The 22,945-nt window shown below is 41.5% G+C and overlaps 1 protein-coding gene across 1 annotated transcript; it reads right to left on the reverse strand.

Annotated features, from left to right (window-relative positions):
• Nucleotides 1-4,711: 4,711 nt before the first annotated feature.
• Nucleotides 4,712-19,027, reverse strand: cfap36 (cilia and flagella associated protein 36). Its single transcript, NM_203760.3, is given in 10 exon segments — nt 4,712-5,477; nt 7,730-7,879; nt 8,813-8,976; nt 9,902-9,977; nt 10,128-10,176; nt 12,304-12,391; nt 13,409-13,523; nt 16,451-16,552; nt 17,794-17,858; nt 18,745-19,027. Coding segments are annotated over 10 exon segments (1,020 nt in total). The 5' UTR covers nt 18,848-19,027; the 3' UTR covers nt 4,712-5,369.
• Between the last annotated feature and the right edge of the window lie 3,918 nt (nt 19,028-22,945).

Here is a 22,945-nt window from a genome sequence, read left to right on the forward strand (position 1 = left end):
ATTCATTCTGGGGGTATAGTTTTCCTTTAATTGGGACACAAAGCAGCTGCACTGCTCCCTTCGTGATCTCCAATTGGCACTTTGAAAAAAATATGGTGCTAGATGACAATTTACACTTAAAGGATAACAAAAAGCAGCTGTACCGGGAGTTGCCAGTTTGTATAGTGATTTTGCTGACGTTAGCACGGTGCTGGCCCAGGGATGTGCACAAACACTGGGAATATAGGCAAAGATGGCAGAGTGGGGTTCGACTGAAAAGTACCATGGCCTGATGGGTATGTTAAAGGAGCCCTGGCCCGTCATCCAAGATGAGTGATTTTATTTACTAACAAATTAGCACCCTCAGTGTAGTTGCCTTTCTTAGCCCTGTAGACAGGTGTTTGAGTCCCAAAGTGAGCTTTATTTGTCAGTCATACGCACTGGTTAATCGACATTTTTAAGTAAAATATTGAATTCTTAAACTGTAGCCCTCACTGCTTTCGCCTGTACCCACACACACACAAGCTCTCTCTTCCTACTGCCCAAAGGTGCCAAGTCCATGCAACCCACTACCCAGCCATGTCCCAAGGTCTAAACCTTCTAATCTTCTATGCATGTCTTGTGGAAGGGTGGGGTTGGCCTGTTTTTAACTAAAGGGGGTGGGATTATGTGCCCTCACCTGGCGGGGCTTGAGCTGCACTAGTTCAGATCCCACCTCTCTCTCTGCATCTTGACAATCTAAACTGGTAGCAAAACTAAGCCCCGTATAGGAGTCACTTGAACCCAGTAACTCCATGGCAGTGCATTTTTGTTACAACACTTAATTTGCACCAAAGATGTTAATTTCAGCCATAATATTAAATTATCATAGTGAAAGTGCAGCTGAGTGAAAGGCGTTTAGTCTCGCTGCACTGCTTGGCCTTAATTTTCATTTTACAATTGTATCATGTAATGAGCAAATTTCACATGAATTTATATTGAAGGACAGAATAATGAGCAAACATCAAAGTGTTAGTTACATCAAAGGATAGAATTAGGAGCAGATTTCACATGGAATTTTATTGATACCGAAGGAGAGAGAAATGGGAATTTTACATGGAGCTGTATTTATACTAACGGATTGAATAATTAGCGCATTGCACATGGAAACGTATTATACCATAGGATAGAATAATGCAAGTTTTAAATGGAATTTATATCGAAGGATAGAATTTTGAGATTTCACGTGTAATTCTATTTATATTGAAGGATAGAGCAATAAGTCACAAACCACTCATGGAATTGTATTTACATTGACTGACAGAGATAGAATTATGAGCGAATTTCACATGGAATTTATGCAAAAGGATAGAATAATGCAAGTTCTACATAGAATTTATACATTGAAGGATAAAATTGAGCAGATTTTACAAAATTTATATTGATAGAATAATGAACCAACCACGCATAGTGGTATATTTTATATTAAAGGGTAGAATTATGAGCTAATTTTACATGGAATTCTATTTATATGAAAGGATAGAAAAATAAACACATTTTAGATTGGCACTGTTTTACATTGAATTTCATTAGTATTAAACAATGTACTTTATTTTAATGGGGTGGTTTACCTTTAAATTACCTTTTAGTTTAATATAGAGAGGGATATTCTAAGACAATTTGCAATTGGTCTTCATTTTTTTTTGTAGCCTTTGAAATATTTAGCTTTAAATGTAGCAGCTTTCCAGTTGTAATTTCAGCAGCTATGTGGTTGCTAGGGTCCAGATTACCCTAGCAACTAAGCACTGATAAGAATAAAAGACTGGAACATGAATACAAGAGGGCCTTAATACAAAGATAAGTAATAAAAACTAACAGTAAAAATTTTTAAAAAAATTAAAAAAACAAAAATTAAGACCAATTGAAAAGTTTCTTAGAATTGTCGAAAATGCTTTATTATATTTATAAGTATTATTAGTAAGTATTGTATTATTAGTAAGTATTAAAATACTTTATTATATTTAAAGTATATCTATATTAGTAGTTTCTGCCCGCAGCTGGACTGAGCCCCAAGAGGGTGGCTGAACCATGTTTAGAGAGGTACCTCGGAAATCCCTGTGCCATACTTTGGGGGTGAGTAAGGGGGGAGCGGGGAGATGGTAACAGAAGGGAAAGGTTAGTGCACACAGGTGAGATGCTGAAGCACGTACTGAAATCACGTTATAGAAACAGACTTGCTCTTGGTATTGCAAATGGTATTGGATAGGTGAAACCCTTAAGGTGGCCATACACGCACCGATAATATCGTACGAAACCTCGTTTCGTACGATATTCAGTGCGTGTATGGTATGTCGGCGAGTCGACCGATATCGCAGGAACCTGCTGATATCGGCCGACTCGCCGATCGGACCAGTTTGAAAATTTTGATTGGGCACCATAGAAGGCGTCTGACCAAAATCTCCCTTCAGAGCTGAATCGGCAGAAGGAGGTAGAAATCCTATTGTTTCTACCTCCTTACCTGCTGATTCAGCCCTGAATGGTGTGTGGCGGATCTGACGATGTTTCGTGCGACCATCGGTCATCGTCAGATCGCCACGTGTATGGCCAGCTTTAGATGTTTGTGTCCTCAACAAACGCCTGGAGCGCAGCTGCCTAAAGGGTTAATGTGGTTAGAGTACAAGTAATTACCCAAACGCTAGTGCTGCTTAGTAATAAATACAGACCCTTTTATGACTGTATGGTCAGAACATTCTCCCCTGGCCCTACATGTGTATTTAATCTCTGTCCGCTGGGGGCAGGGCACATATAGTGGCCATACACAGGCCAATTCGGCAGCTTTTCTGCCCGTGTATGAGCACAAACGACAGGCCTGCCCGACCGACATCTGGCCTGAAATCTGGCAGATTTGATTTTTCCATTGGATAGGGGGCTGCATTGGTTCATTCATGCAGTCCTCAAACCAATGGCGCCTATACCCCCCCGTTCTAATACGATCATTTGGCCCCAGGGCCAAACAACTGAATTAGCCCAATATCGGATATAGGGAAAAGATCCGCTATGGCCACCTTTAGACCTTGTGGAATTCTTCCTTTCCTTCAGTTGAACATGGATCATGCTACTTATTCATATGTTTAACTTGCAGCAGACTGGGGAGAAGATACAAGCACACCCACACTCCTATAGAAACTACAGGGTATCAAGTTCAGAATAAACATCTGGCTAAGAGCCTTAATACTGACACAATATCATGGGGGGCATTGGCTGAGGGGCTCAGACAGGATGCTAAACCAGGAATGTTTTGTATTACACACACCTTCCACTACCTAAAGTATTTAGTGCAGCACTCTCTGCCCTGTATGGTGTGTGCTCACTATACCCTCTAATTGTATATGTACAGAGGATTTTAGCTGGCCTCTGCTGCTTGAGTATCTCTGGTTCTAACGATGTAACTGGGGCTGCTGCCTCCTCACATAAACACTGCATTACTTAGCAGTTCATTTAGGTGCATGATGGTAGATGCCTTTCTGCTTTAGTTTGATCGCCTTATTACTGTCTCCACCTCCTTGTGGGCTGTCGGGGCCAGAAACTAAAGGACATATATAAATAACCTGTCTAAATTTATATAGTTAGATATAAATTTTTATGTCATCAAAAAAAAAAAAAAATAGTGTCCATATGACCGTTTCTCTGTAAGTCCCAGAATCCATCACTTCAACATGAACAAGGGGAGGGGGGTTAATTGCACTAAACAGCCTAAGGGGTGTTGGTAATATTCCCAGCAGTCCATTTGGGCTTCAAGTATTACAGATTTAGAATTACTTGCCTTCTTCTGCTGCTTTCCAGTTTGCAATTTTAAATGGTATTTGGCTATCGGAAATCACTGACCTCTGGCAGCAAGAAGCTGTTGCTCTGTGAGGCTACAACATTATTGCTTCTTTTTATTCCTTATCTTTCTATTCAGCCCTCTCCTATTCATTTTCCAATCTCTCACTCAGAACACTACAAACACTGGTGAAATGCCAAACTGGAGTGCAGCTGAACAAAGTGTTAAATAAGTCAGAAACCAACTGCAAACTGTCTACGTCAGTGATCCCCAACCAGTGGCTCAGGGGCAACATGTTGCTCACCAACCCCTTGGATGTTGCTCTCAGTGCCCCCAAACCAGGTAGTTATTTTTGAATCCCTGACTTGGGGGCAAGTTTTGGTTGAATAAAAACAAGATTTCCTGCCAAATAAAGCCCCCTGTAAGCTGATAGTGTGCATAGCGGCTGCCTAATAGCCAATCTTAGCCCTTATTTGGCACCTCCATGAACTTTTATGGTGCTTGTGTTGCTCTCCAAGTTGAGGATCGCTGGTCTACACTATACAGAAAGTAATGTAACAGTGAGAGGGTAAGAGGACTTGCTTTAAATGTATCCATCACAGAATGAAAATACATTTTGTCAAACAATTATGTGTGAAACACCACGTGTGACACTGTATTTAGCAACAAATACGCCCTCTGGCAATAAACAATGGCAGACAAATGCCGTCTCCTCCTGCCGCAGCTTAGAATACCAATGAATGGAAAGCACCATGTGATTCATGTGACAGACAGACCTTGGCTTGAGTCTTTCGACACCAATTTTTACCTGGTCCTAGTTCTGTGGGCAAACAATAGGGCACTTGACATTTCCAAATATTATGGGCAGTGACAGGCAGAGAGGCACAGTTTGTGTGTCACTGTTATAGACAGGAGGTCAACAAGAGACAATTTTGTCTTTAAACAAGTCATTTATTTGTGGTTTTATTGTGACATTGCCCTAAACAGGAGAAAGACTTTGGCTTTAATGTAAACAGAAGTGCAAGCTATATAACCCCCTTGTAACTTGCCAGCAGTACTAGAGCACAGGTACCAATAAGCTCATTTTCATAGTCGCATCCACTCATCATTTCTCTTCTGTCTCTACACCCTGTCTCTACTCTCCAACCAGCAGCTCGTGAGTAACATGTTTCTCTCCAACCCTTTGGATGTTGCTCCCAGGGGCCTCAAAGCCAGGTTTTATTTTTTAATTTCTGGCTTGGAGGCAAGTTTTGGTTGCATAAAACCCCAGTGTAAGGTCAAACAGAGCCTCCTGTAGGCTGCCAGTCCATTTAGGGGCAACCAGTTAGCCAATCACAGCACTTATTTGGCACCCCAAGAACTTTTTTCGTGTATGTGTTGCTCCCCAACTCTTTTTATATCTGAATGTGGCTCTCCGGTAAAATAAATTTGGGGACCCTTGCTCTAGTGTATGTACAAAACATGCATCTGTCCCAGGCAACCATTTGGTGATATTAACCTCTTCCAACCCAAGCAGCTCTAAATATGTATTTAAGGCATACAAAAATATACGAGTAGCTTTGGCAATGGGGTCAATCATTTAGGAGACTCAAGAGGCGGAGCCAGACTTTTCACATGATAAAATCACTTCCTCCTTCAGCTTTTCCGCTAGCCGTTTTCTTCTTTGCAAACTTTTCTTTTCTTCTTCTGTCATTTCCTATATGGAGGGATTAGAAAAGAAGGTTTCTCTCAGCATCAGAAGGAATACAGTCCAATCCAAGTAACCTAGGGCAAGGAAGTATTCATTTGGGGGTATTTCTGCCCAATTAAAACATCTGCAGCAGACATAAAATGATCACTGACGCTAATGCACTAATGCCACACAAAATGGCAACTGCATGGCGGAGTCTGGTTGGTTGCTCCAGTATCCATATTAACTGGGATAGACCTGCTCCTAAGCCGGACTTAAAACCCAACCCAGATCACTGACACATTATGCCCCCTGCCCTGTCCCCGCTACCTGTGCCTTTAGCCTGACCCAAGGACTCGCGCAAAACTAGAAGGAACGTCAGTCTAAAGGCAGATCAACCAGATCAGGGCAAAAAAATGGCTTATCTTGGGGAGGTGGGGGGAATACAAGCTTCCAGTTGACCTGGGTACACAATGCTTCCCATGAAAATGAAATGCAAACAAACAATCTTAGATAAGTAGCAGCATTCACAATACACAATGCCATGGCTCTTAAACATCAGCAATAGCAGCAGCAGCAGCAGCATCAACAGGCCTCTAGCATTTTCCTTTAAGTTCAGAAATCTGCTCCAACATTTTGTCCTGTAGCCACAGTACAGAACAAGCGGCAGTCAAAGGCAACACAGCAAAAGTCATGGGCACGAGCTGCGCGAGCTTACAGAAGGAGATGAAACTTTAGGTAAATATAGATTATGGTGTGGAAGGATAAGTAGTTAAGCAGGGTGAAATGAGTTTAAAGGATTGGATTAGTTATTTCCAGGAAGGTGAGTTTTGAATTATTGTAATCTCTTTGCTTCTCTGCACTTGTGCTGCTTCTTCCACATATTCCCTTCTGTGGCACAAGCTGATTGGCAATGGGGATTTTAATGGGTGTATTATTATTATTAAGCGGCAACATTGTGCAGCAACAAAAACCGAAAGGTATTTATTTCACATATACAGATTACATAGCATTAACTACTACAAAGTGTAAACAAATCAGGTGGAACAAAACCCTGTTTTACTTGCCCTTTACCCCACGTAGAACACTCCAGTCAGATCTTTGTATTGCCAACACATTTTTATACTCCCTAACCCCAAAATGGGCCCTCAGTCCTCCGGTCTTCACACCATTCATCTTGAAACATCTTTATTGCGGTCTCCTCCCTCTCCATCATTTTGAGTCATTGTCAGAGCTGAGGAGGGCTATCTCTGTCGTTACCCCTCCTCCATGCTACTTACTGTCTGTTAAGTCAGCTGCCCTGCATTATCCACCCTAACCTGAGCTCTTACCCTAAGGCTTACAGTTTTAGGGCTCTGGTACACGGGGAGATTAGTCGCCCGCGGCAAAACTCCCTGCTCGTGGGCGACTAATCACCCCGAGTTGCCTTCCCCCTGCCATCCCACCGGCGTACATGTAAGTCGCCGGCGGGATGGCAGACGCGGCGATTTCACGCAAATCGCCGAAAAAGACTCGCGAGGCTTTTTCGGCGATTTTCCGAAATCGCCGCGTCTGCCATCCCGCCGGCGACTTACATGTTCGCCGGTGGGATGGCAGGGGGAAGGCAACTCGGGGAGATTAGTCGCCCGCGAGCAGGGAGTTTTGCCGCGGGCGACTAATCTCCCCGTGTACCAGAGCCCTTATGGTTAGGATGAATTAATTGTTTAAGGATGGGGAATCAGCCTTTGGCAGTGCCACACAGAGAAGGGCTGAAAGGTGGGCAGCATATACCACTGGTCCATGCAACATTCATAATAATTAAGCTGGTAACCTCTGTGGGAAACAAAGCACTTGGAAGCCCTGTTTAACTCCTGCTGCTTTTGGCTTCTTGTATGGGCCCTAAGGGGTGCAATTTAGTGACCTTTAGGAGTTCAATACTTGCACCTGTAGCACTGGGAAACAAGATCCTAAGTTTGTCAATATATCTGTATTTGTACTGTTAGTGTTGGATGCCCAATGATCTTGCCACAGAGCACAGGCAGTAATTTCTTGCTCTAGATGTCTTTATTTGTATGAGACCTCTGGAAACTATTCTAAATACATAAACAAATATTATAACAATTAATTTGGTGGTATATATCATGGCATGGAGTATGGGCATTTTTTATATTTATAGCTGTGTAAATTATGATCCCGCATAGTTTTGCTTTCACTTTCTTTGCCTTGCTCGAATTAACCCTTCTAATGCTGGGGTCAGATAAACTGAGTTTACTGTCCCTTTAAAGTATAAGCCTGCTTACCTGTTTCGAGCATGTTGCTTTTTCTTCATGTTCTTCCGAATTCTGTGCCATTTTCTTTGATTCCTGTTTCTTCGCCAGCAGCTCTTCCCTTCGCCTTCTGAGATATTCTGCTCTTTTCTGAAGCTGTTCCTTTTCTGCTTGTGATAAGTTCTGCACAGAATAAATTGAAATAGCACTGACCAATTAAATATCCAATTTTCCATGCAAGACACCAGACACCATGCAATGTCACCAGGCTGCATAATGTGTGGCTACTTGTCTCAGTGCTTTCAGCCACACATGGAGGTAGAGGACATGAGTCTTTTGGAAATTAATGACACTGTACTTCAATTTCATTTTGATTGGTGTTTTGTATAGCCTATAGCTTTCTAGCTACTCTGACTGAATCTTGCTAACAACAGAAAACTGTATCCAGCCAGCTAAATTCATTATTGCAAAATTAAATAGCCCTGTGTAAAGATGGCCATACACCTAGCTAGGTCACCAAATAAGCGGATCTTTGCCAAATATGGCCACCTTTATACTAGGCCATATCAGGCTGATCCAGTGTTTGGCCTTTGGGCAAACAATCAGATCATATCAGAAGCCAATTCAGACCCCAGTGGAATTTTAAAACCTGTCTGATAAATATCTAGTTGATTTTTAGGCAAATATCTATTGCGGAGGGCCCAGATAAGATGCCAAATTGGTCTTGAAGGAGCCAAATTGCCATCTTAAATCTGCCTGTGTATGGCCAGCTTACCTCAATCCTTAAAGATATATTATATAAAGCCAAACCCATTTCTGAGCGCTGTCAAGCTAAAAACAAGAAAGCAATGATACTATACACTTTAAATGTGAAAAACAATTCAGGTTATGTTAACAAAACAGGCAATAAATCAGCAGAGCTTTCCACGCTAGACCCGATTTATTTCGGCATTATCTCCATGGATCAATATTTACTTACATTTAAATCCCAGTTTGGGAGTTTTTCGGGATTTACAGTTCAGAAGGCGGCTTAACGTGTTTCTTTATTTGTAGAAGCTGGGCCTGGGTGTTAAGAGGCTTTCAGGTAATATACGTAAAGCACAAACAAGTACTTACTGTAACTGAACTGAGGATACCGGCCTCTTTCCTTGCTTGCTCCAGCCAGGCCTCTGCTGCTTCTGTGTTGCTCATTTCTTTTAATTTTATGGAAACTTCTTTATAAGGACTTTCCAGCATATTCACTGGCTGCTTTTCTTCTTTTTGAGTCTTAACCGGAAGTTCTATTATAAACAATTTACAAGCATAAGCATCTATAAAATGCAAGTGTTACACATCCCAACACACTTGGATATTAAAGGAGTGCAAAACAAATTCCCTTCTCATTTGTTTTCCCGAGATTCTATGAAGGCATGACAGCGGTCTGCGGTCAGTTTCAGCCTTGAGTCAACAACCGCAAGAAGACCTTTTAAATGCTTGATAAATCAATTCCTTTCATACCCCATGATCCACAACACTTAACTTACAATCCCCCTTCTTTAAATATGAGCAGTCTCCATCCCCCTTCTGCCCCATATTCTCTCTCCCTGCAATGCTATACAGGTACACACGCAGGCCTTCCTCATCACCAGTGCTTCTTCAAATTTAGGACAGCTGCCTGTAATGCATATGCACAAAGCCAAAGTGCAAATGATGTGGACAAACATGATGCTTTTAGTTAATTAACACTGAACGCAGTGACAGGGTTATCAGGTGTTTTGACCACCACCATTTCCCACCAGGCAGCAGCAGGGGTTAAACACCCCCTTTGTGATTACCCTTATTTTGCGGACAGCCTGTACAGAGAGGAACTTCATGTATGGCCCTTAAAAGGGAAATGTAAAACTGTAACCTTAATGTGGATGATTATGAATAAAGGGGCAAGAAGGGCTACTTTACAGACTATATTAGGGCTAGATTTCAATTAAGTCTAGTTCCTAATTGTTCACATAAATATTGTGATATATCTTTAGTACATATGAGGCTGGGCTGACTTTGTACAAAGCTGTGGTGCAACTAAGTCCCTTTGAGGAAGAGTGACCTTAATCAATAAAAAAAATTATGTAACGCTTATTACATAAAAAATTGAAGAAAAATGTAGCATTAAAGTGCAAATTAATTGTGTTCAGTACACATAACTGGTCAGTACTGTCTCCCTTTAAGTCGTACCAGTATTGTTTGGTGTTCTCTCACTGCCACTCGACTGTTTGTTTTCAGAATGTTCCCCAAGAGTGAGATTCAATTCCTGTGCAGTTAGGATAAATGACATTAACACTTCAGTAAAAAATAAATCAATTGAGGGGAGAAACTGAACACGGGTCATTTTCAGATCAGATTCACAAATGTTATTTTTGCTGAACCCTTGGGACTATAATACATCTATATTAGCCTTCACCTTTGCACTCCTCCGTAGCTGCTCCCGCTCATACTCTTCCTTTGATAACCTGTAAGAGAGAAAACTGCTGTTTAGAACATATGGGGTGCAGAGCTGGTCATTTGCAGATAGCATCACCTGCACTGTCATCAATATTAGATCACTAGTCTGTCTCAGGGTTAAACAGACTCATACACTAGAATGCACTTGGCTAGACTGCTGCTAATGGGGATCAGAATGTCTCTCTCACAGTAGTACATCCCCACTGTTCTGTACATAATCAAAGGCTTAAGCTGCTCTCTGAAAGAAATTGCTTTCTGTTGAATGTCTATTGCACATTATGGAATAGATCCACAGCAGACCTCTGATCACAGAGCAGACACATTCAGGTATGTTTATTTCAATGATCCTTTATATAGTGCTACCATTTATGAAGCACAGTACAGATATTGCTCATCATTCACATCAGTTCCTGCACAAGTACAGCATACTATTAAAGCTCTCTCACATTTACACAATACACTAGGAGAGGCCTACACTATGCCACACATCCTGCATTTGGTGTTCTTGACACTCTCTACCTATAGGAGCTATTTAGGAAGCTTTATTTTGTTCTATCTGCTGCTCTACAAACAGGAAATGCCCAGTACATAACTGATTTAAAACTATTGAGAACCAAAATTAATAAATAAATGATTTTCCGCTCTAATTACAATATATATCAACAAACAGACACCATGGATAGTATTCAGTAACATAAGACATAAGAAATCAATGACACAACTGAGAAATATTACATTTATCTATGTGTGTGTGTAAAAAAAGCTTTGTCTCTTCTGGTGTGGATATTCCTGGCTGCCTGGGTTGATGGTTCCAATCAAAGATCTGATAAGCCAAAGCACCAATATAATGAGATTTTTATACTACTCCAATGCACAGTATCAAGGCTATGTGAAGCAGCTAAGGGAGGGAAGAGAGCATTTAGAATGGTTTTAAAGTTACAGGGACTCAATCCTATAAAAACTAGAACATGGTAGTATCATTTTAATATGTACCACAAAGCAGAAACATGGAATATGTATAAACAAAAGGCTGTGCAAAAATGTAAAACAGCAATGTAAACAGAGACTCTGGGTAAAGGAAAATGAACAACACAGAAAGCACATTCATTTAAAGAAAAACTCCACAACTTAAGCCTTTTACAAAGTAAACATAATTTCAAGCAATTTTGCAATATACATTAATTAAAAAAAGCAGCCTTTTCATGACATTTAATGTAATAATATGGTGTGGAACAGTTCCCTAAGCCCCGCCCCATGTTCTCCTGCTGATCTGGCTGCCTACTTTAAAAAAAAAAAATCTAACAATAGTCAACTGTCATCAGACTGCCTTCAGCCTGCATTCTTCAAATCTCACAATTCCCTACACACGTGATGTCAATAAGGAAAAGAACATCACAGTGCAATGCATTGTGGGTTATGTAGTTCCTGCCGGCTGTGGAGAAGTTGTTACAATTTGTAACATCAGTGTTTTTGTCCCTCCTCCCCTGTCAGGATTTCAAATGATGCAGAAAGAGAAGAACTGTTCTGCAGCTGGATCTCAGCATATAAAAACTGTATTTATACTTTTTGAAGAAAGAGGTTACAGAGATAGGTATTTTAGGGGTTTATGTGTTGTGTGGGGCTCTTTAACAAATGTTGGTTCAGAAGCCAGACTTCCCCTTTAACACAAACGCCACACAGTTTGGATACCAGTGACACATAAATATAATCAGATCAGGAATTTCAACCCATAAAACATCTCTTTTGTAAACATCACTGTTGAAGATTAACAGCTGCCTTGTAAATAATTACTCCATCAGCCAATAACAAACTTGTAACATTATAAAATAAACAGCTCAATCATTTCCAAATATTAGGTTATAGTTTAGAAAAAAGTTAAAGTTCCCCTTTGCGTCTGCTTTTTGTATGGTACAGGTAAGCCATTTATAAGCAACTTTTCATTTGGCTTTTGACTTATAGGACTTCCTAATAGGGAACAATTTACATGCAATAACAAATATGACCAAATGATAACTGTCTGAGGAACTCTGCTGTTAATGCCATACTATAAGTTAATACTGGGGAAAATACGTGCGATTATAATGATATACAGGCATATTTTGTACATTTTAGCTACTGCAGTCAAATGACTTTACCTGAGTGCTTCTGATACCAGTTTCATCTCTTGTTGTTCAAGGTCAGAAATAATATCTCTGCCATGCTGCAAACAATCCGGGAGCACACCTGAATGAAAGATAAGCATTCTGTGAATATATTATTATTTATAAGTTCCCCTAGGTGCTATCATTCCCTTTTCTAGTTCCGGACCTTTATAAAGAGGGTCATCATCTCTCTGAAAAAATTCTCTCTGCAGCCAAATGTAGGGCTGGGCGATATACCATTTAATACCAAATACCGGTGTTTTTTTTAAAAACTATATTCATTTTTCAGATACCGCAATACCGGGGTGTCAGGGTACTCACCCGTGCGGCCCGGTCTTGCGCGCCTCCTTGCATGCGCGTGTGCGTGTGCGTCCCGTTGTCCGTGGGACGTTGCGCACGCGCGTCCAGGTGCGCGTGCGTCAAAGCGCACATACATGTCAAAGCGTGCATGTCCGTGACGCGCTGACGGCGCCGGTTCTGCGCATGCGTGGGGGGTATTTAAAGCTATCAAACGCCTCCTCCTGTGCTATGTTGTCTGCGGCCTTGCCTGGGAAACTAAGCCTGCCTGATTTACCTTACGACTTTCTGTTGCCAATCCTTCGCTTGCCTGACTCTGATTTTCAATACTGCAGTAATTATTCTCTAATTTATTAGGAAATGGGGTTAACACCTAATCATGCATGGAAAAAAAAATACCGTCAAATACTGTGACACCGATATAATTTTGAAAAATACCGTGATATACATTTTTGGTCATACAGCCCAGCTCTAGCCAAATGGACCTTTGCCTTATACTGGCTGTTTCACAATATACAGTGTTTTACCTTTCTGAATAAAACCAAGGAAACATTGATATGGAGATGCTGGATAAGATCTACATATGGTACAGGTATGGTAGATGTCAGAGGTAACGGCATATACACATAGGTTTAATTGATGCCAGCATCCTTGTATCAACATATCTTTTTTTGCTTTCCTCTACTGCCCCAGGGGTACCTGTTCTTCCCACCCCTTCCATTTTTTCCCCTTTTTCTCTATGTCTTTTTCTTTTATGAATGATATACCCAGTTACTATCTATATAATAAAGTTATGTGTTACCATTTCTTTCTTGTATTATTCGAATTGCTTGTAGTTGTAGTTCAATGTTTTTCTGCACCATCATCGCTTTAAAGATCTTAAAATCTTCCACAGCCAGAACAGGCTGCAAAATAGTCTGCAGCAAAAAAAAACTATTACTGAAATGTAACAGACACACAGATGCGCTGCTGTACTGCTACATGTAGCTCAGTTAACTGGAGTGGCCTGCCCCTCAGCTGGGCTATACATCATTTTTTCTGTCAAAATGCATCTATTGCAGAGATCTTTCAGCTCATTAAAAACGTAATTCGTTTGTGGGAGATGCCTTGCTGCATAATGATGGCAGACAGAAGCAGGTCTGGACTAAGACCCAAAAACAGACCCTGGAATTTCCAGTACACAGAGGCCTAAACATCCTCACACCAGCCTACTAAAAAGTGACTGCCTAACTGTTTACTCTCCAATCCCTTTCTTACCTTCCTTTTCTCTCCCTTTTCTTTCTATCCTATTCTATTGTTATAAAAACCAATAAAAAAACAACCTTTAAAAAAAAAAAAAAAAAAAATAGTGACTGCCTATGGCATCTTAGAGCAGCCTCTTTGACATTTTCCAAAACCCACAGATTGCAAGTTTGGCCCTGGACAGAAGATATATTACAATACAAGCTTACAGATTATCAGCTGCAGTAACAAACAATGCTTCCCATAGGGTTGCACAAACACTGGCAGTTGTTTGTCCTATAAAAATGGAAGAACCCTTATTTTAAACACCAGTACACTATCAAGAATATTTAAGGTGTGTAAAATCATATGTGTATACATACCACTCTGTAATAAATGCAAAGCCAAGTTTAAAATCCTAGTTGGAAAGAGCGGTTTAAAAAAATATGTGCTGCTTTTTACTCAAGATTTTCCTTCAAGGCCAAAGTCACATTAAGCGTTGGCTCTGCCTGCCTACAAAATAAAGACAAAGAATCAAATCCGCTATCTCTTCCGCAGCTCCATATAGCTTCCCTGACTGGCACAGCTTCTGCCCGAGTGCAGCTACATTTTTGGGCCGATCTTTGCTCCACTCTGAGAAGCTGCACTTCTCAGTGTGGAAATCCACTTCTCTCCTCCTGCCTCCAAAACACCTTAGACTTTGGCCTTAAAGGAGAAGGAAGGGGGTGCTAAAATGTTATGAACCCCCCCAGTGATTGCTTACCTTATAATAACGTTGGTAAAGTTGCTGGGACACTGATTCATAATAATGCTGGTAAATAATTACACATACATGGCGAGCAATGCGAGACAATCCGAAGTGCTTTTTACTTAATGAAGCAGCTGACATAATTACATGAATGCAAAGACGCAATGCGACATGGGGAACAAAAAGTCACTTGTAATTGCAATGGAGTTTGGGAAAGTGTTGAAAACCATCTGGGTGATATCAGCTTGAATCAGCTTAAAGGGCATGTCAACCCCAAAAATAATGTTTTGCATAATGAAAGAAAACATAATACTAAGCAACTTTTCAATATGAAATAGTTAAAAAATTGTAGCACTTTTAATTTGTAAATGTAATTGCTATTGAAAGCAGCATTTGCTGAACTCCTGGTTGTTACATTTTAAACAATGTTGCAAAGGTCTTGCTTTCCAGCAATACAGGTCTGTCAGGCTGCTGCCTTCTGTTACATTGTTTCAACAGTCTGAGCCACCAGGGCAGAGAATAGAAAAGGACAGACAAACACTGCTTCTAATAGCAATTATAAATACAAATAACTCAAAAACCATTACAAACTTGTAATAAATGTATATTGCAAAGCTGCTTAGAATTTTGGTTTCTTTTATTAGGCAAAAAATTATATTTTGAGTTGCCTTGTCCTTTAAGGTTTAAGCATTGGTGTATATCAGTGCTGTCCAACTGGCGGCCCGCGGGCCGCATGCGGCCCGCGACCCCCCTCTGTGTGGCCCCCCACCTGTCTGGCTGCTTTGATGGCTTACTCCTGTGTAAGCTTTAAATGGTATCAGTACTGAGATTAACTGCCCCCCTGCATGGCTCACACCTCAGATTCAGGCTGTAATCCCTCTGTATTGTTTAAAAATGTAATCCCCTGTGTTTTTCACACCTTTTAATACCTGCATTGTTCACCCCCTGCAGTGTTCACACCTCAGTCTCAGGCTGTAATCACCCCCATTGTTCCCCTGTTCACACCTCAGGAGCAGTAGAAACCCACAAATAAACCCTGCACACTACAAAAAGAACATATACTGAGGTGGTACTGCAATTAAAACGTTTTTTAATATATAGTTATTGTGCAGACTGTAGGAGCAGTGCCAGCATTGTGTCACTGTAGGCTGCCTGTGTGTGCCATATACACAGGCAGCATAGGGCAAGCAGAGTATGGCACACACAGGCTGGGTAGGGAAGGCAGAGTATGGCACACACAGGCAGAGTAGGGCAGGCAGAGTATGGCACACACAGGCCAAGTTTGGCACAAACCAGCCAAGAATGGCACACACAGTGAAAGTATGGCACACGCAGGCAGGGTAGGGAAGGCAGAGTATGGCACACAGGCAGGGTAGGGCAGGCAGAGTATGGCACACACAGGCCAAGTATGGCACAAACCAGCCAAGAATGGCACACACAGTGAAAGTATGGCACGCAGGCAGGGTAGGGCAGGCAGAGTATGGCATACACAGGCAGGGTAGGGAAGGCAGAGTATGGCACACACAAAGGCAGGGTAGGGCAGGCAGAGTATGGCACACAGGCAGGGTAGGGAAGGCAGAGTATGGCACACACAAAGGCAGGGTAGGGAAGGCAGAGTATGGCACACAGGCATGGTAGGGAAGGCAGAGTGTGGCAGGTTTTTGCTGTACTACAACCATTAATATGGGTATGGTCATGTGATAACATGGGTGTGGTTTCAAGTGGGTGCAGTTTTAAAAAGGGGAGTGGTCAAAACTGGCTTCCATTATCGGCCCTCCACCACGTAGGTCGGAAAAATTCCGGCCCTCGGTACAACAGAAGTTGGACAGCACTGGTGTATATAAAACGCCATGTGTGGCATTAGCCTTACTATACCTTAAGTGTTGCAGAATGTGCAAGGGGAGCTGTGCAGGCTTCTTGAAATTGCTCCTCACTAATCCCCACTTCATTTAGATGTTGCGTTAGAAGAGTTTCTACCTGCAGAAATTCAATTAAATCATTTAAATGAGATACAGACAAAGCATGATTGTTAGTAGGAAATAGGAAGTATGTGTTTAGTGCCAAACCAGAGTGCTGTGATGCACAAGGCCAGAGGCACACAACAGTTTTTACAAAGACATTGTTATGATAGTTGTAATAGTTTTAATTTCTGGTGTCAGTATCCCGTTAAAACGCCTTTCAGCGCACAGTCCCTTTTCTCAGTAAACCTCCATCCTTCTTCAGTTCTGCAACTGCCTCTTGTAATCCCTATATCTTAACCAAAGTCAAACTATGTGGAACTGTGGTCAGGGTCCCCAAGGCAGAAAATTAGAATTCACGGCTTGAAAAAGTGCAGGGTTTTGGCATAACTGACTGGGGAGTGGCCAGGGGCACAGATATTCATTTTTGTTTTTAATTTTACTTGTTGGCAGGGCTCTCCAACCAGGGTACCCAGGTGAACAGTGGGCTAATAATTTGTGCTTACTAGAGGGAAGGGGCCTTACTAACTTAGTATGGGGCCCTTGATTTCTGATATCAGCCCTGCATGGTTCCTGCAACGGCCTTAAAAGTTTTTTTTTTTTTATAAAGCTTGACAATTTGTTAAAATAGAAGGAAAGCTACTCAGTAATTTTATTGTCAGCAGATTAGTCACATTAGTGCAAGCTAGACTGCTATATTTATTCTGCAGAATGCTTTACCATGCCTAAGTAAACAGTTCTAGAAGCAACCTCTGTTTCTGTAAGATAGCAGCTGCCATTTTAGCTTGGTCTGACTGCAGTGAGCAGGCAGGGAACAGCTCTCAGCTCAGATTACAGCAGAGAGGGGAGGGAGAGAGAGAGTAGCAAACTGAGCAGACTCGTGCAGTGCCCTTGAAATTTTTTTTCTGAAAAAAGGAAGTCTGACACAGAAGATCATGTATACAAAATAGAAGGAAAGAAATGTGATGCTTCAGCTTTTCAGATGTGCACATGGAGTGGATTTTGGTGCTGAAACACGAGTATTTATCTCGGCACAGTAATCAACTCCATCGCACCCGCGCTGATGCATTGGCTCTGAATGCGGACACATGGAAAGCCTGTTCTGAGCACAGGGGCTGATTCTCACCCTGTGTTAATCTGCAGCAAATTAGCCCAATAAGAGTTGTAATTCTACCTGATAAATATAGCTTGACTGCTTTGTATATTGTTTATTTCTTTTGATATAAAATTGTTAGGGAACAGGGAGGAAACAATATTTACCAGTTCTTTGTACTCATTGTGAATCTCTGTGTAGGATAACTTGTTTTCCTCTTCATCATCAAAAACTGAAAATAGAAAAGATAGTGAATAAGCTGATTGAGTTGGTAGTTACTTATCACATAAAGCAAGTAATTGGCATGCAAAGTGAGCTCTAGATCCTAAGGCTGCTGGCACATATTGGTGGCTAAAAGCCCAAAAAGTTAAGAGTTGTAGTCAAAGGGATGCTTCATATCTAAATTGCTTTTCGAATAATGTAGACATTGATATTCTGAGGCAATATGCAGTTGGTCTTCCTTTTTTTATTTTTTATGGTTTTTAAATTATTTAGCTTTTCGTTCAGCAACTCCCCAGTTTGGAATTTCAGCAGCTATCTGGTTGCTAGGGTACAAGTGACCCTAGCAACCAGGCAAAGCCTTGAATAAGAGACTGGAATATACATTGGAGAGGCACTGAATAGAATAAAAGAATAATAAAAATGAAAATTAAAAATTGTAGTCCCTCAAAAAAATTGTTTTTTCTTTTCCAGGGTCACTGAACCCCCATCTGAAGGGGGAAAGGTAGATAATTCAAAAACCATAACAAATTAATAATGAAGACCAATTGAAAAGTAGCTAAGAACTGGATATTCTATAACATATTAACATTTAAAAGATGAACATTCCATGTAAGCGACAGCTAGAGGGGTACAGCACACACCATACTATATGGTAGGTCAGAGAGAAGCCCCAGCCCTCACATACAGGGACATGCTATACATAACCATCAGTAGCAGCTGCCCCGCCCCCAATCTGCCCCAAGAACCCAGCCCAGATAGTATGTTTTGGTGAGAGTGTTAGTTCTGCACTGTTACTAGTCCTTGCTCTATTGCCTCCATTGAATTTACTCCTCTAATCTCAGCCCTGTCCCGCCGCTGCCTGGGGTTCCCTCCCATGTACCCCTCTCTGTCCCCACCTGAGCACTTCTGCTCCATGAATTCCAACACTGGCACCGTCCAGACGGGCCCACTCACGAAGCCCAGGACACTCTCCAGCACCCATTCCGTATCCGAGGCCATGGCCGCCCCCTCACAAAGCTGCGGCGCTGAGGGAGAATATGTAAGGCTAGAGCAGGCGCGGTGTATGAGCGCCACACAGCAGCGTCACTCGCGTCCACGAAGCCCTCCGATGACGGTACGGGAACCTCGGTGCCACAGAGCGCGCCCCGCACGGCCGCAATGCGTTTCCATGGTGACCGGCGTGTCCAGGCACTGCGGGGAGCGCTCGGGAGCGAGCGCCGAGATTTGCACTCAGGCAGCAGGGGCGGGAGTTGGCTTGTACCATGTACTCACTGAGCCACAGGGGTGCGCAGTTCTAGGGGGAATCCGTAGAGACTGAGCTGTCAGTTATAAATACATATGGGGGGTTCTTGGCACCCCCCTCTCACGATTCAGGACTTCTTTCTCTCCCAGCATTTTATCGTACAAGATACAGGCATATTAGAGTAACAATACCAACCAAGAGCTGCCAGTAAGGGATACGCTTTATTTAGTGCCATTAGTGCAGTTACGGGGAAGAAAGACAATATCTGATTGGTCACCAGTGGATGAGAGCTGTCTGTGGAGTTTGCCCAAAGTTTAACCCATTTCTGCCCCTGCTCTGTCTGTGCTGTCATTTCTTGATATGGAAGTTTGTTTTTACATAAGTAATGGTAACTATATAAGTTTAGGGGCCCAATAACTAGTCAAGAGTAGCTCATGAAAATAGTAAAAATAATGGATGTGCTAATAAGGCATTCTTTTATTTTGGGGGTCAGTGGCGTTTATATGTAAGTTTGTTTGATAGTAACACGTTTTTGCATTAGTTATAAGTTGTGTAAGGGTAAGGGCTCAATAATCAGCCCTTCCCACTGCGGAAAATGTAATGTAGATGACTCTGATATAATTCAGTAAAAAGCTTGAAATATAAACAGCTGAAGTTCCTTTATAATAAGCATTTCATATAAATAGTTAAAATGAATAGTTAAAGGGGAACGCCAGCTTCGGAACAAAAAACTGTTGAAGAGCCCCACACAACACAGAAACCCCTCAAATATCTATCACTGTAATCTGTTCCTTCAAAAAGTATGAATAAATACCATTTTATATGCCGAAATCCAGCTGCAAACCGGGTTTCTTTCTGCATCATTTGAAATACTGGCAGGGAGGGGGAGCTAAAACATTGATGTTACATTTTGTAACAACTTATCCACAGCTTAAACTGTCCATACACGTACCGATATTATCGTACAAAATGAGGTTTCAGCCCTGAACATTAGTGGAGGTAACGAATGGTCGCAGGAAAGATTGTAATTGTAACGTGTATGGCCACCTTTATAGACAGCATGCAGGTACTAAATAACCCACAATGCACTGTGATGTTCCTTTTCTTATTGGCATCACATGTGCAGGAATTTGTGTAATTTTGGGGATAAGCACAGTTGACTATTGTTACATTTTTGGAGTCTCAAAGTAGTCAGCCAGATCAGCAGGAGAACAGGGAGCCAGGCTTAGGTAACAGTTCCAAACCATTTTATTACATTTTGCTTCTTACGCAAGTTTCTAAGCAAGTTATGTAGTTTTCTAGATGACATGTAATTTTGTTGTGTTAATGGTTAAATGGTAACGAGTGTGACCAGTAGGTGGCAGTATTGGATAAGGCTGCCTATTGAGAAAAGATCCCTGTCAAGAGCATTAAACAATAAAGTTCATTGAAGAAAAGTCAGTAAAAGGGAGCCGGAAACTGAGAGGGTTGGCCATTCGGGTAGTCAGGGGTGTAACTACAGAGGAAGCAGGCCCTGCGGTTATAGGGGGCCCCAGGTGCATAGGGGTCCAATAAGGCCCTAATTATAGTGCCATTTCAATATATCTTGATAGAATAGGTCAACTTTAGGAGCCCCAAATTGAATTTGTTGTGGGGCCCAGTAACATCTAGATACGCCTCTGCTGGCATGTTAGTGACAGGGTAAGAAGCATCTTCTTTTAGGGAGAGAGTAGGTCTCAATTCTTCTCCGGACACAAATATAGAGTACAACCTACTGAAATTGTGTGTACTGTAAAGAGAAATAAAAGCAAGTTTGGTTAAGTGCTCCAGCCTTCCATAAAGTTATTGTGTGCTTCTAAAGTTTTGGCGTAACTTTAGACATAACTCACGCAATTTGTGTAACTTTTGCAGCGTGACCACTTGAAGATTTCACAGGGCTTGGCACAACTGTACCCCATCAACCCCCTGATGGAGGCCCTGAGAATTACTCCACTAGGTCCTGAATAGCTATCTGTGGATTCTGGCAAATGCCAGGGGGGCTGCTGTAAAATGCCATAAACAGTCATTATTTATTGAGCCTGTGGGGCAGTGTTTGGCTGAAGGATTCATCTGAAGCAACCCTTTTTTGGCAGGATTCGGATTCATCCATGTGCCTGGCCAAACCAATCTGAATCCTTAAATTCACATGAGTTTAGATCACACAATTAAGGAAATTGCAACATTTTTTCTAAAGGGTTCTTCCTACATGGGCTAATTTGCATATGCAAATTAGCATTCACATCTGTTTCAGGATTTGACCAAATGACCAAGGAAAGATTTGAGATTTGGCCGAAGCCTACAAAAAGTGGATTTGGATAAAACACTACTAAAAGCTGAATGGGAAAGGCACTGTCTGTGCTACACTACAGAGTGAGTTGAGTGCCTATTGTTGTTAGATCATTGACTCCCATTCTCAAGTACAGCACATTGTGAAATGAAGAGTGGCTGCTGAAAGTCACGGGTGCTTTGATCACAGCAGAGTTTCTCAAGAACTTTCTCTTTAACTCTTTCAGCAAATGAAGAAATGCAAGGCAGCTCCTTCAGCTGAGCATATTGTGCTGTGCTTTCCATACTGCAGTCAGTGCAGAGTCAGTGCAGAGTGCTTTGGTACGATGGTTAATATTACAGATAAGCACAGGCAGTAAAAGTACTGGTATGGTAATGGAAGCAATTTTTGCCTAGCACTGCCCTTAGGAATTACATTTACGACCCAACTATTAGTTTAGAATAGCAGCATAATATATTATTGGCTAAAGTAGCAGGACATTTTATTTAGATAAACGAAACAACACTAAACTGTATAGGTACTCACTTTTGGGTCTTGGTCCATGGGTTAAAGGAGAACTGAAGCCTAACTAAAGAAGTAGGCTAGAAATGTTATAAATTATGTTTTGGGCTTAATTATCGGATCAAGGCAACCATGGTCCTTTAGCAGGGACATATTTATAATAAGGACCCGATGTCCTGTGCCTAGGGTGGAAGGTTTTTGGGGAGCCCCTCTGGTGCCCCAGATGCCCCAATAGCTCCTCATCTTCTTTACTTCTAATTCGCTGCACTCATGCTCTGTGCTGCCGTCATTGCAGATGCAAAATAATTCCCCAATGAGAATGCTGATCGCCAGCACTATGTCAGGCATTTTGCTGTTATCTTACATACAGATATTATCATGTCATTTTTGTTGAAAAGAATGAATTACAAACTTTAAGCTCATGGCGTAAATTAGGGATAATTAAGTAACCATAATAATCTGCAGTTCTCTTAAGCAGCCACATGATGGCTTGCAGGTTCTAGCAACATAGTTATAGATCTCCTTCTTCCTTAGGGCAAGTTTCTCAAAAAGTGGATTTTTTTATGCTTGGTAACAACATTAACAGTTTTTGAGTTTGTGAATTCGAGTTTATCTTTCTAAATAGAATAAACATGCATATTAAATGCTCGCTTATTTACTAATAAGGAAAACTTGTTTGAATAAAAAACTCAAATCTTTTCAAATTTACAAACTAAAAAACTGAGTTTGAAATTATGCATGTTTGCATACATTCCTCCCAATAACTGCAGAAACTCTGGATTTCTGAAATTTTGGGCAGAGACGTTGGGGGAAAAATATGGCTGAATTTGCAGTTGTAAATGACCCCTTTTAAATCTTTGTTTAACAACCACCAACCCTTTAGCTGTTTTTTAGGTACTATTCCCATCACTCACTTTCACCTAAAGGCTGTCAGGGGTGCTGGGAGTTGTAGTACAACAGCTGCTAAAGGCCAGTCCTACTTTTTATTAAAATGAGACCAACAGTTCTTTCTGGGCCCCACAACAATTAAAGCTATCCCCAAACCAAG

Source organism: Xenopus tropicalis, chromosome 5, assembly GCF_000004195.4.
Source record: "Xenopus tropicalis strain Nigerian chromosome 5, UCB_Xtro_10.0, whole genome shotgun sequence".
Lineage (NCBI taxonomy): Eukaryota > Metazoa > Chordata > Amphibia > Anura > Pipidae > Xenopus > Xenopus tropicalis.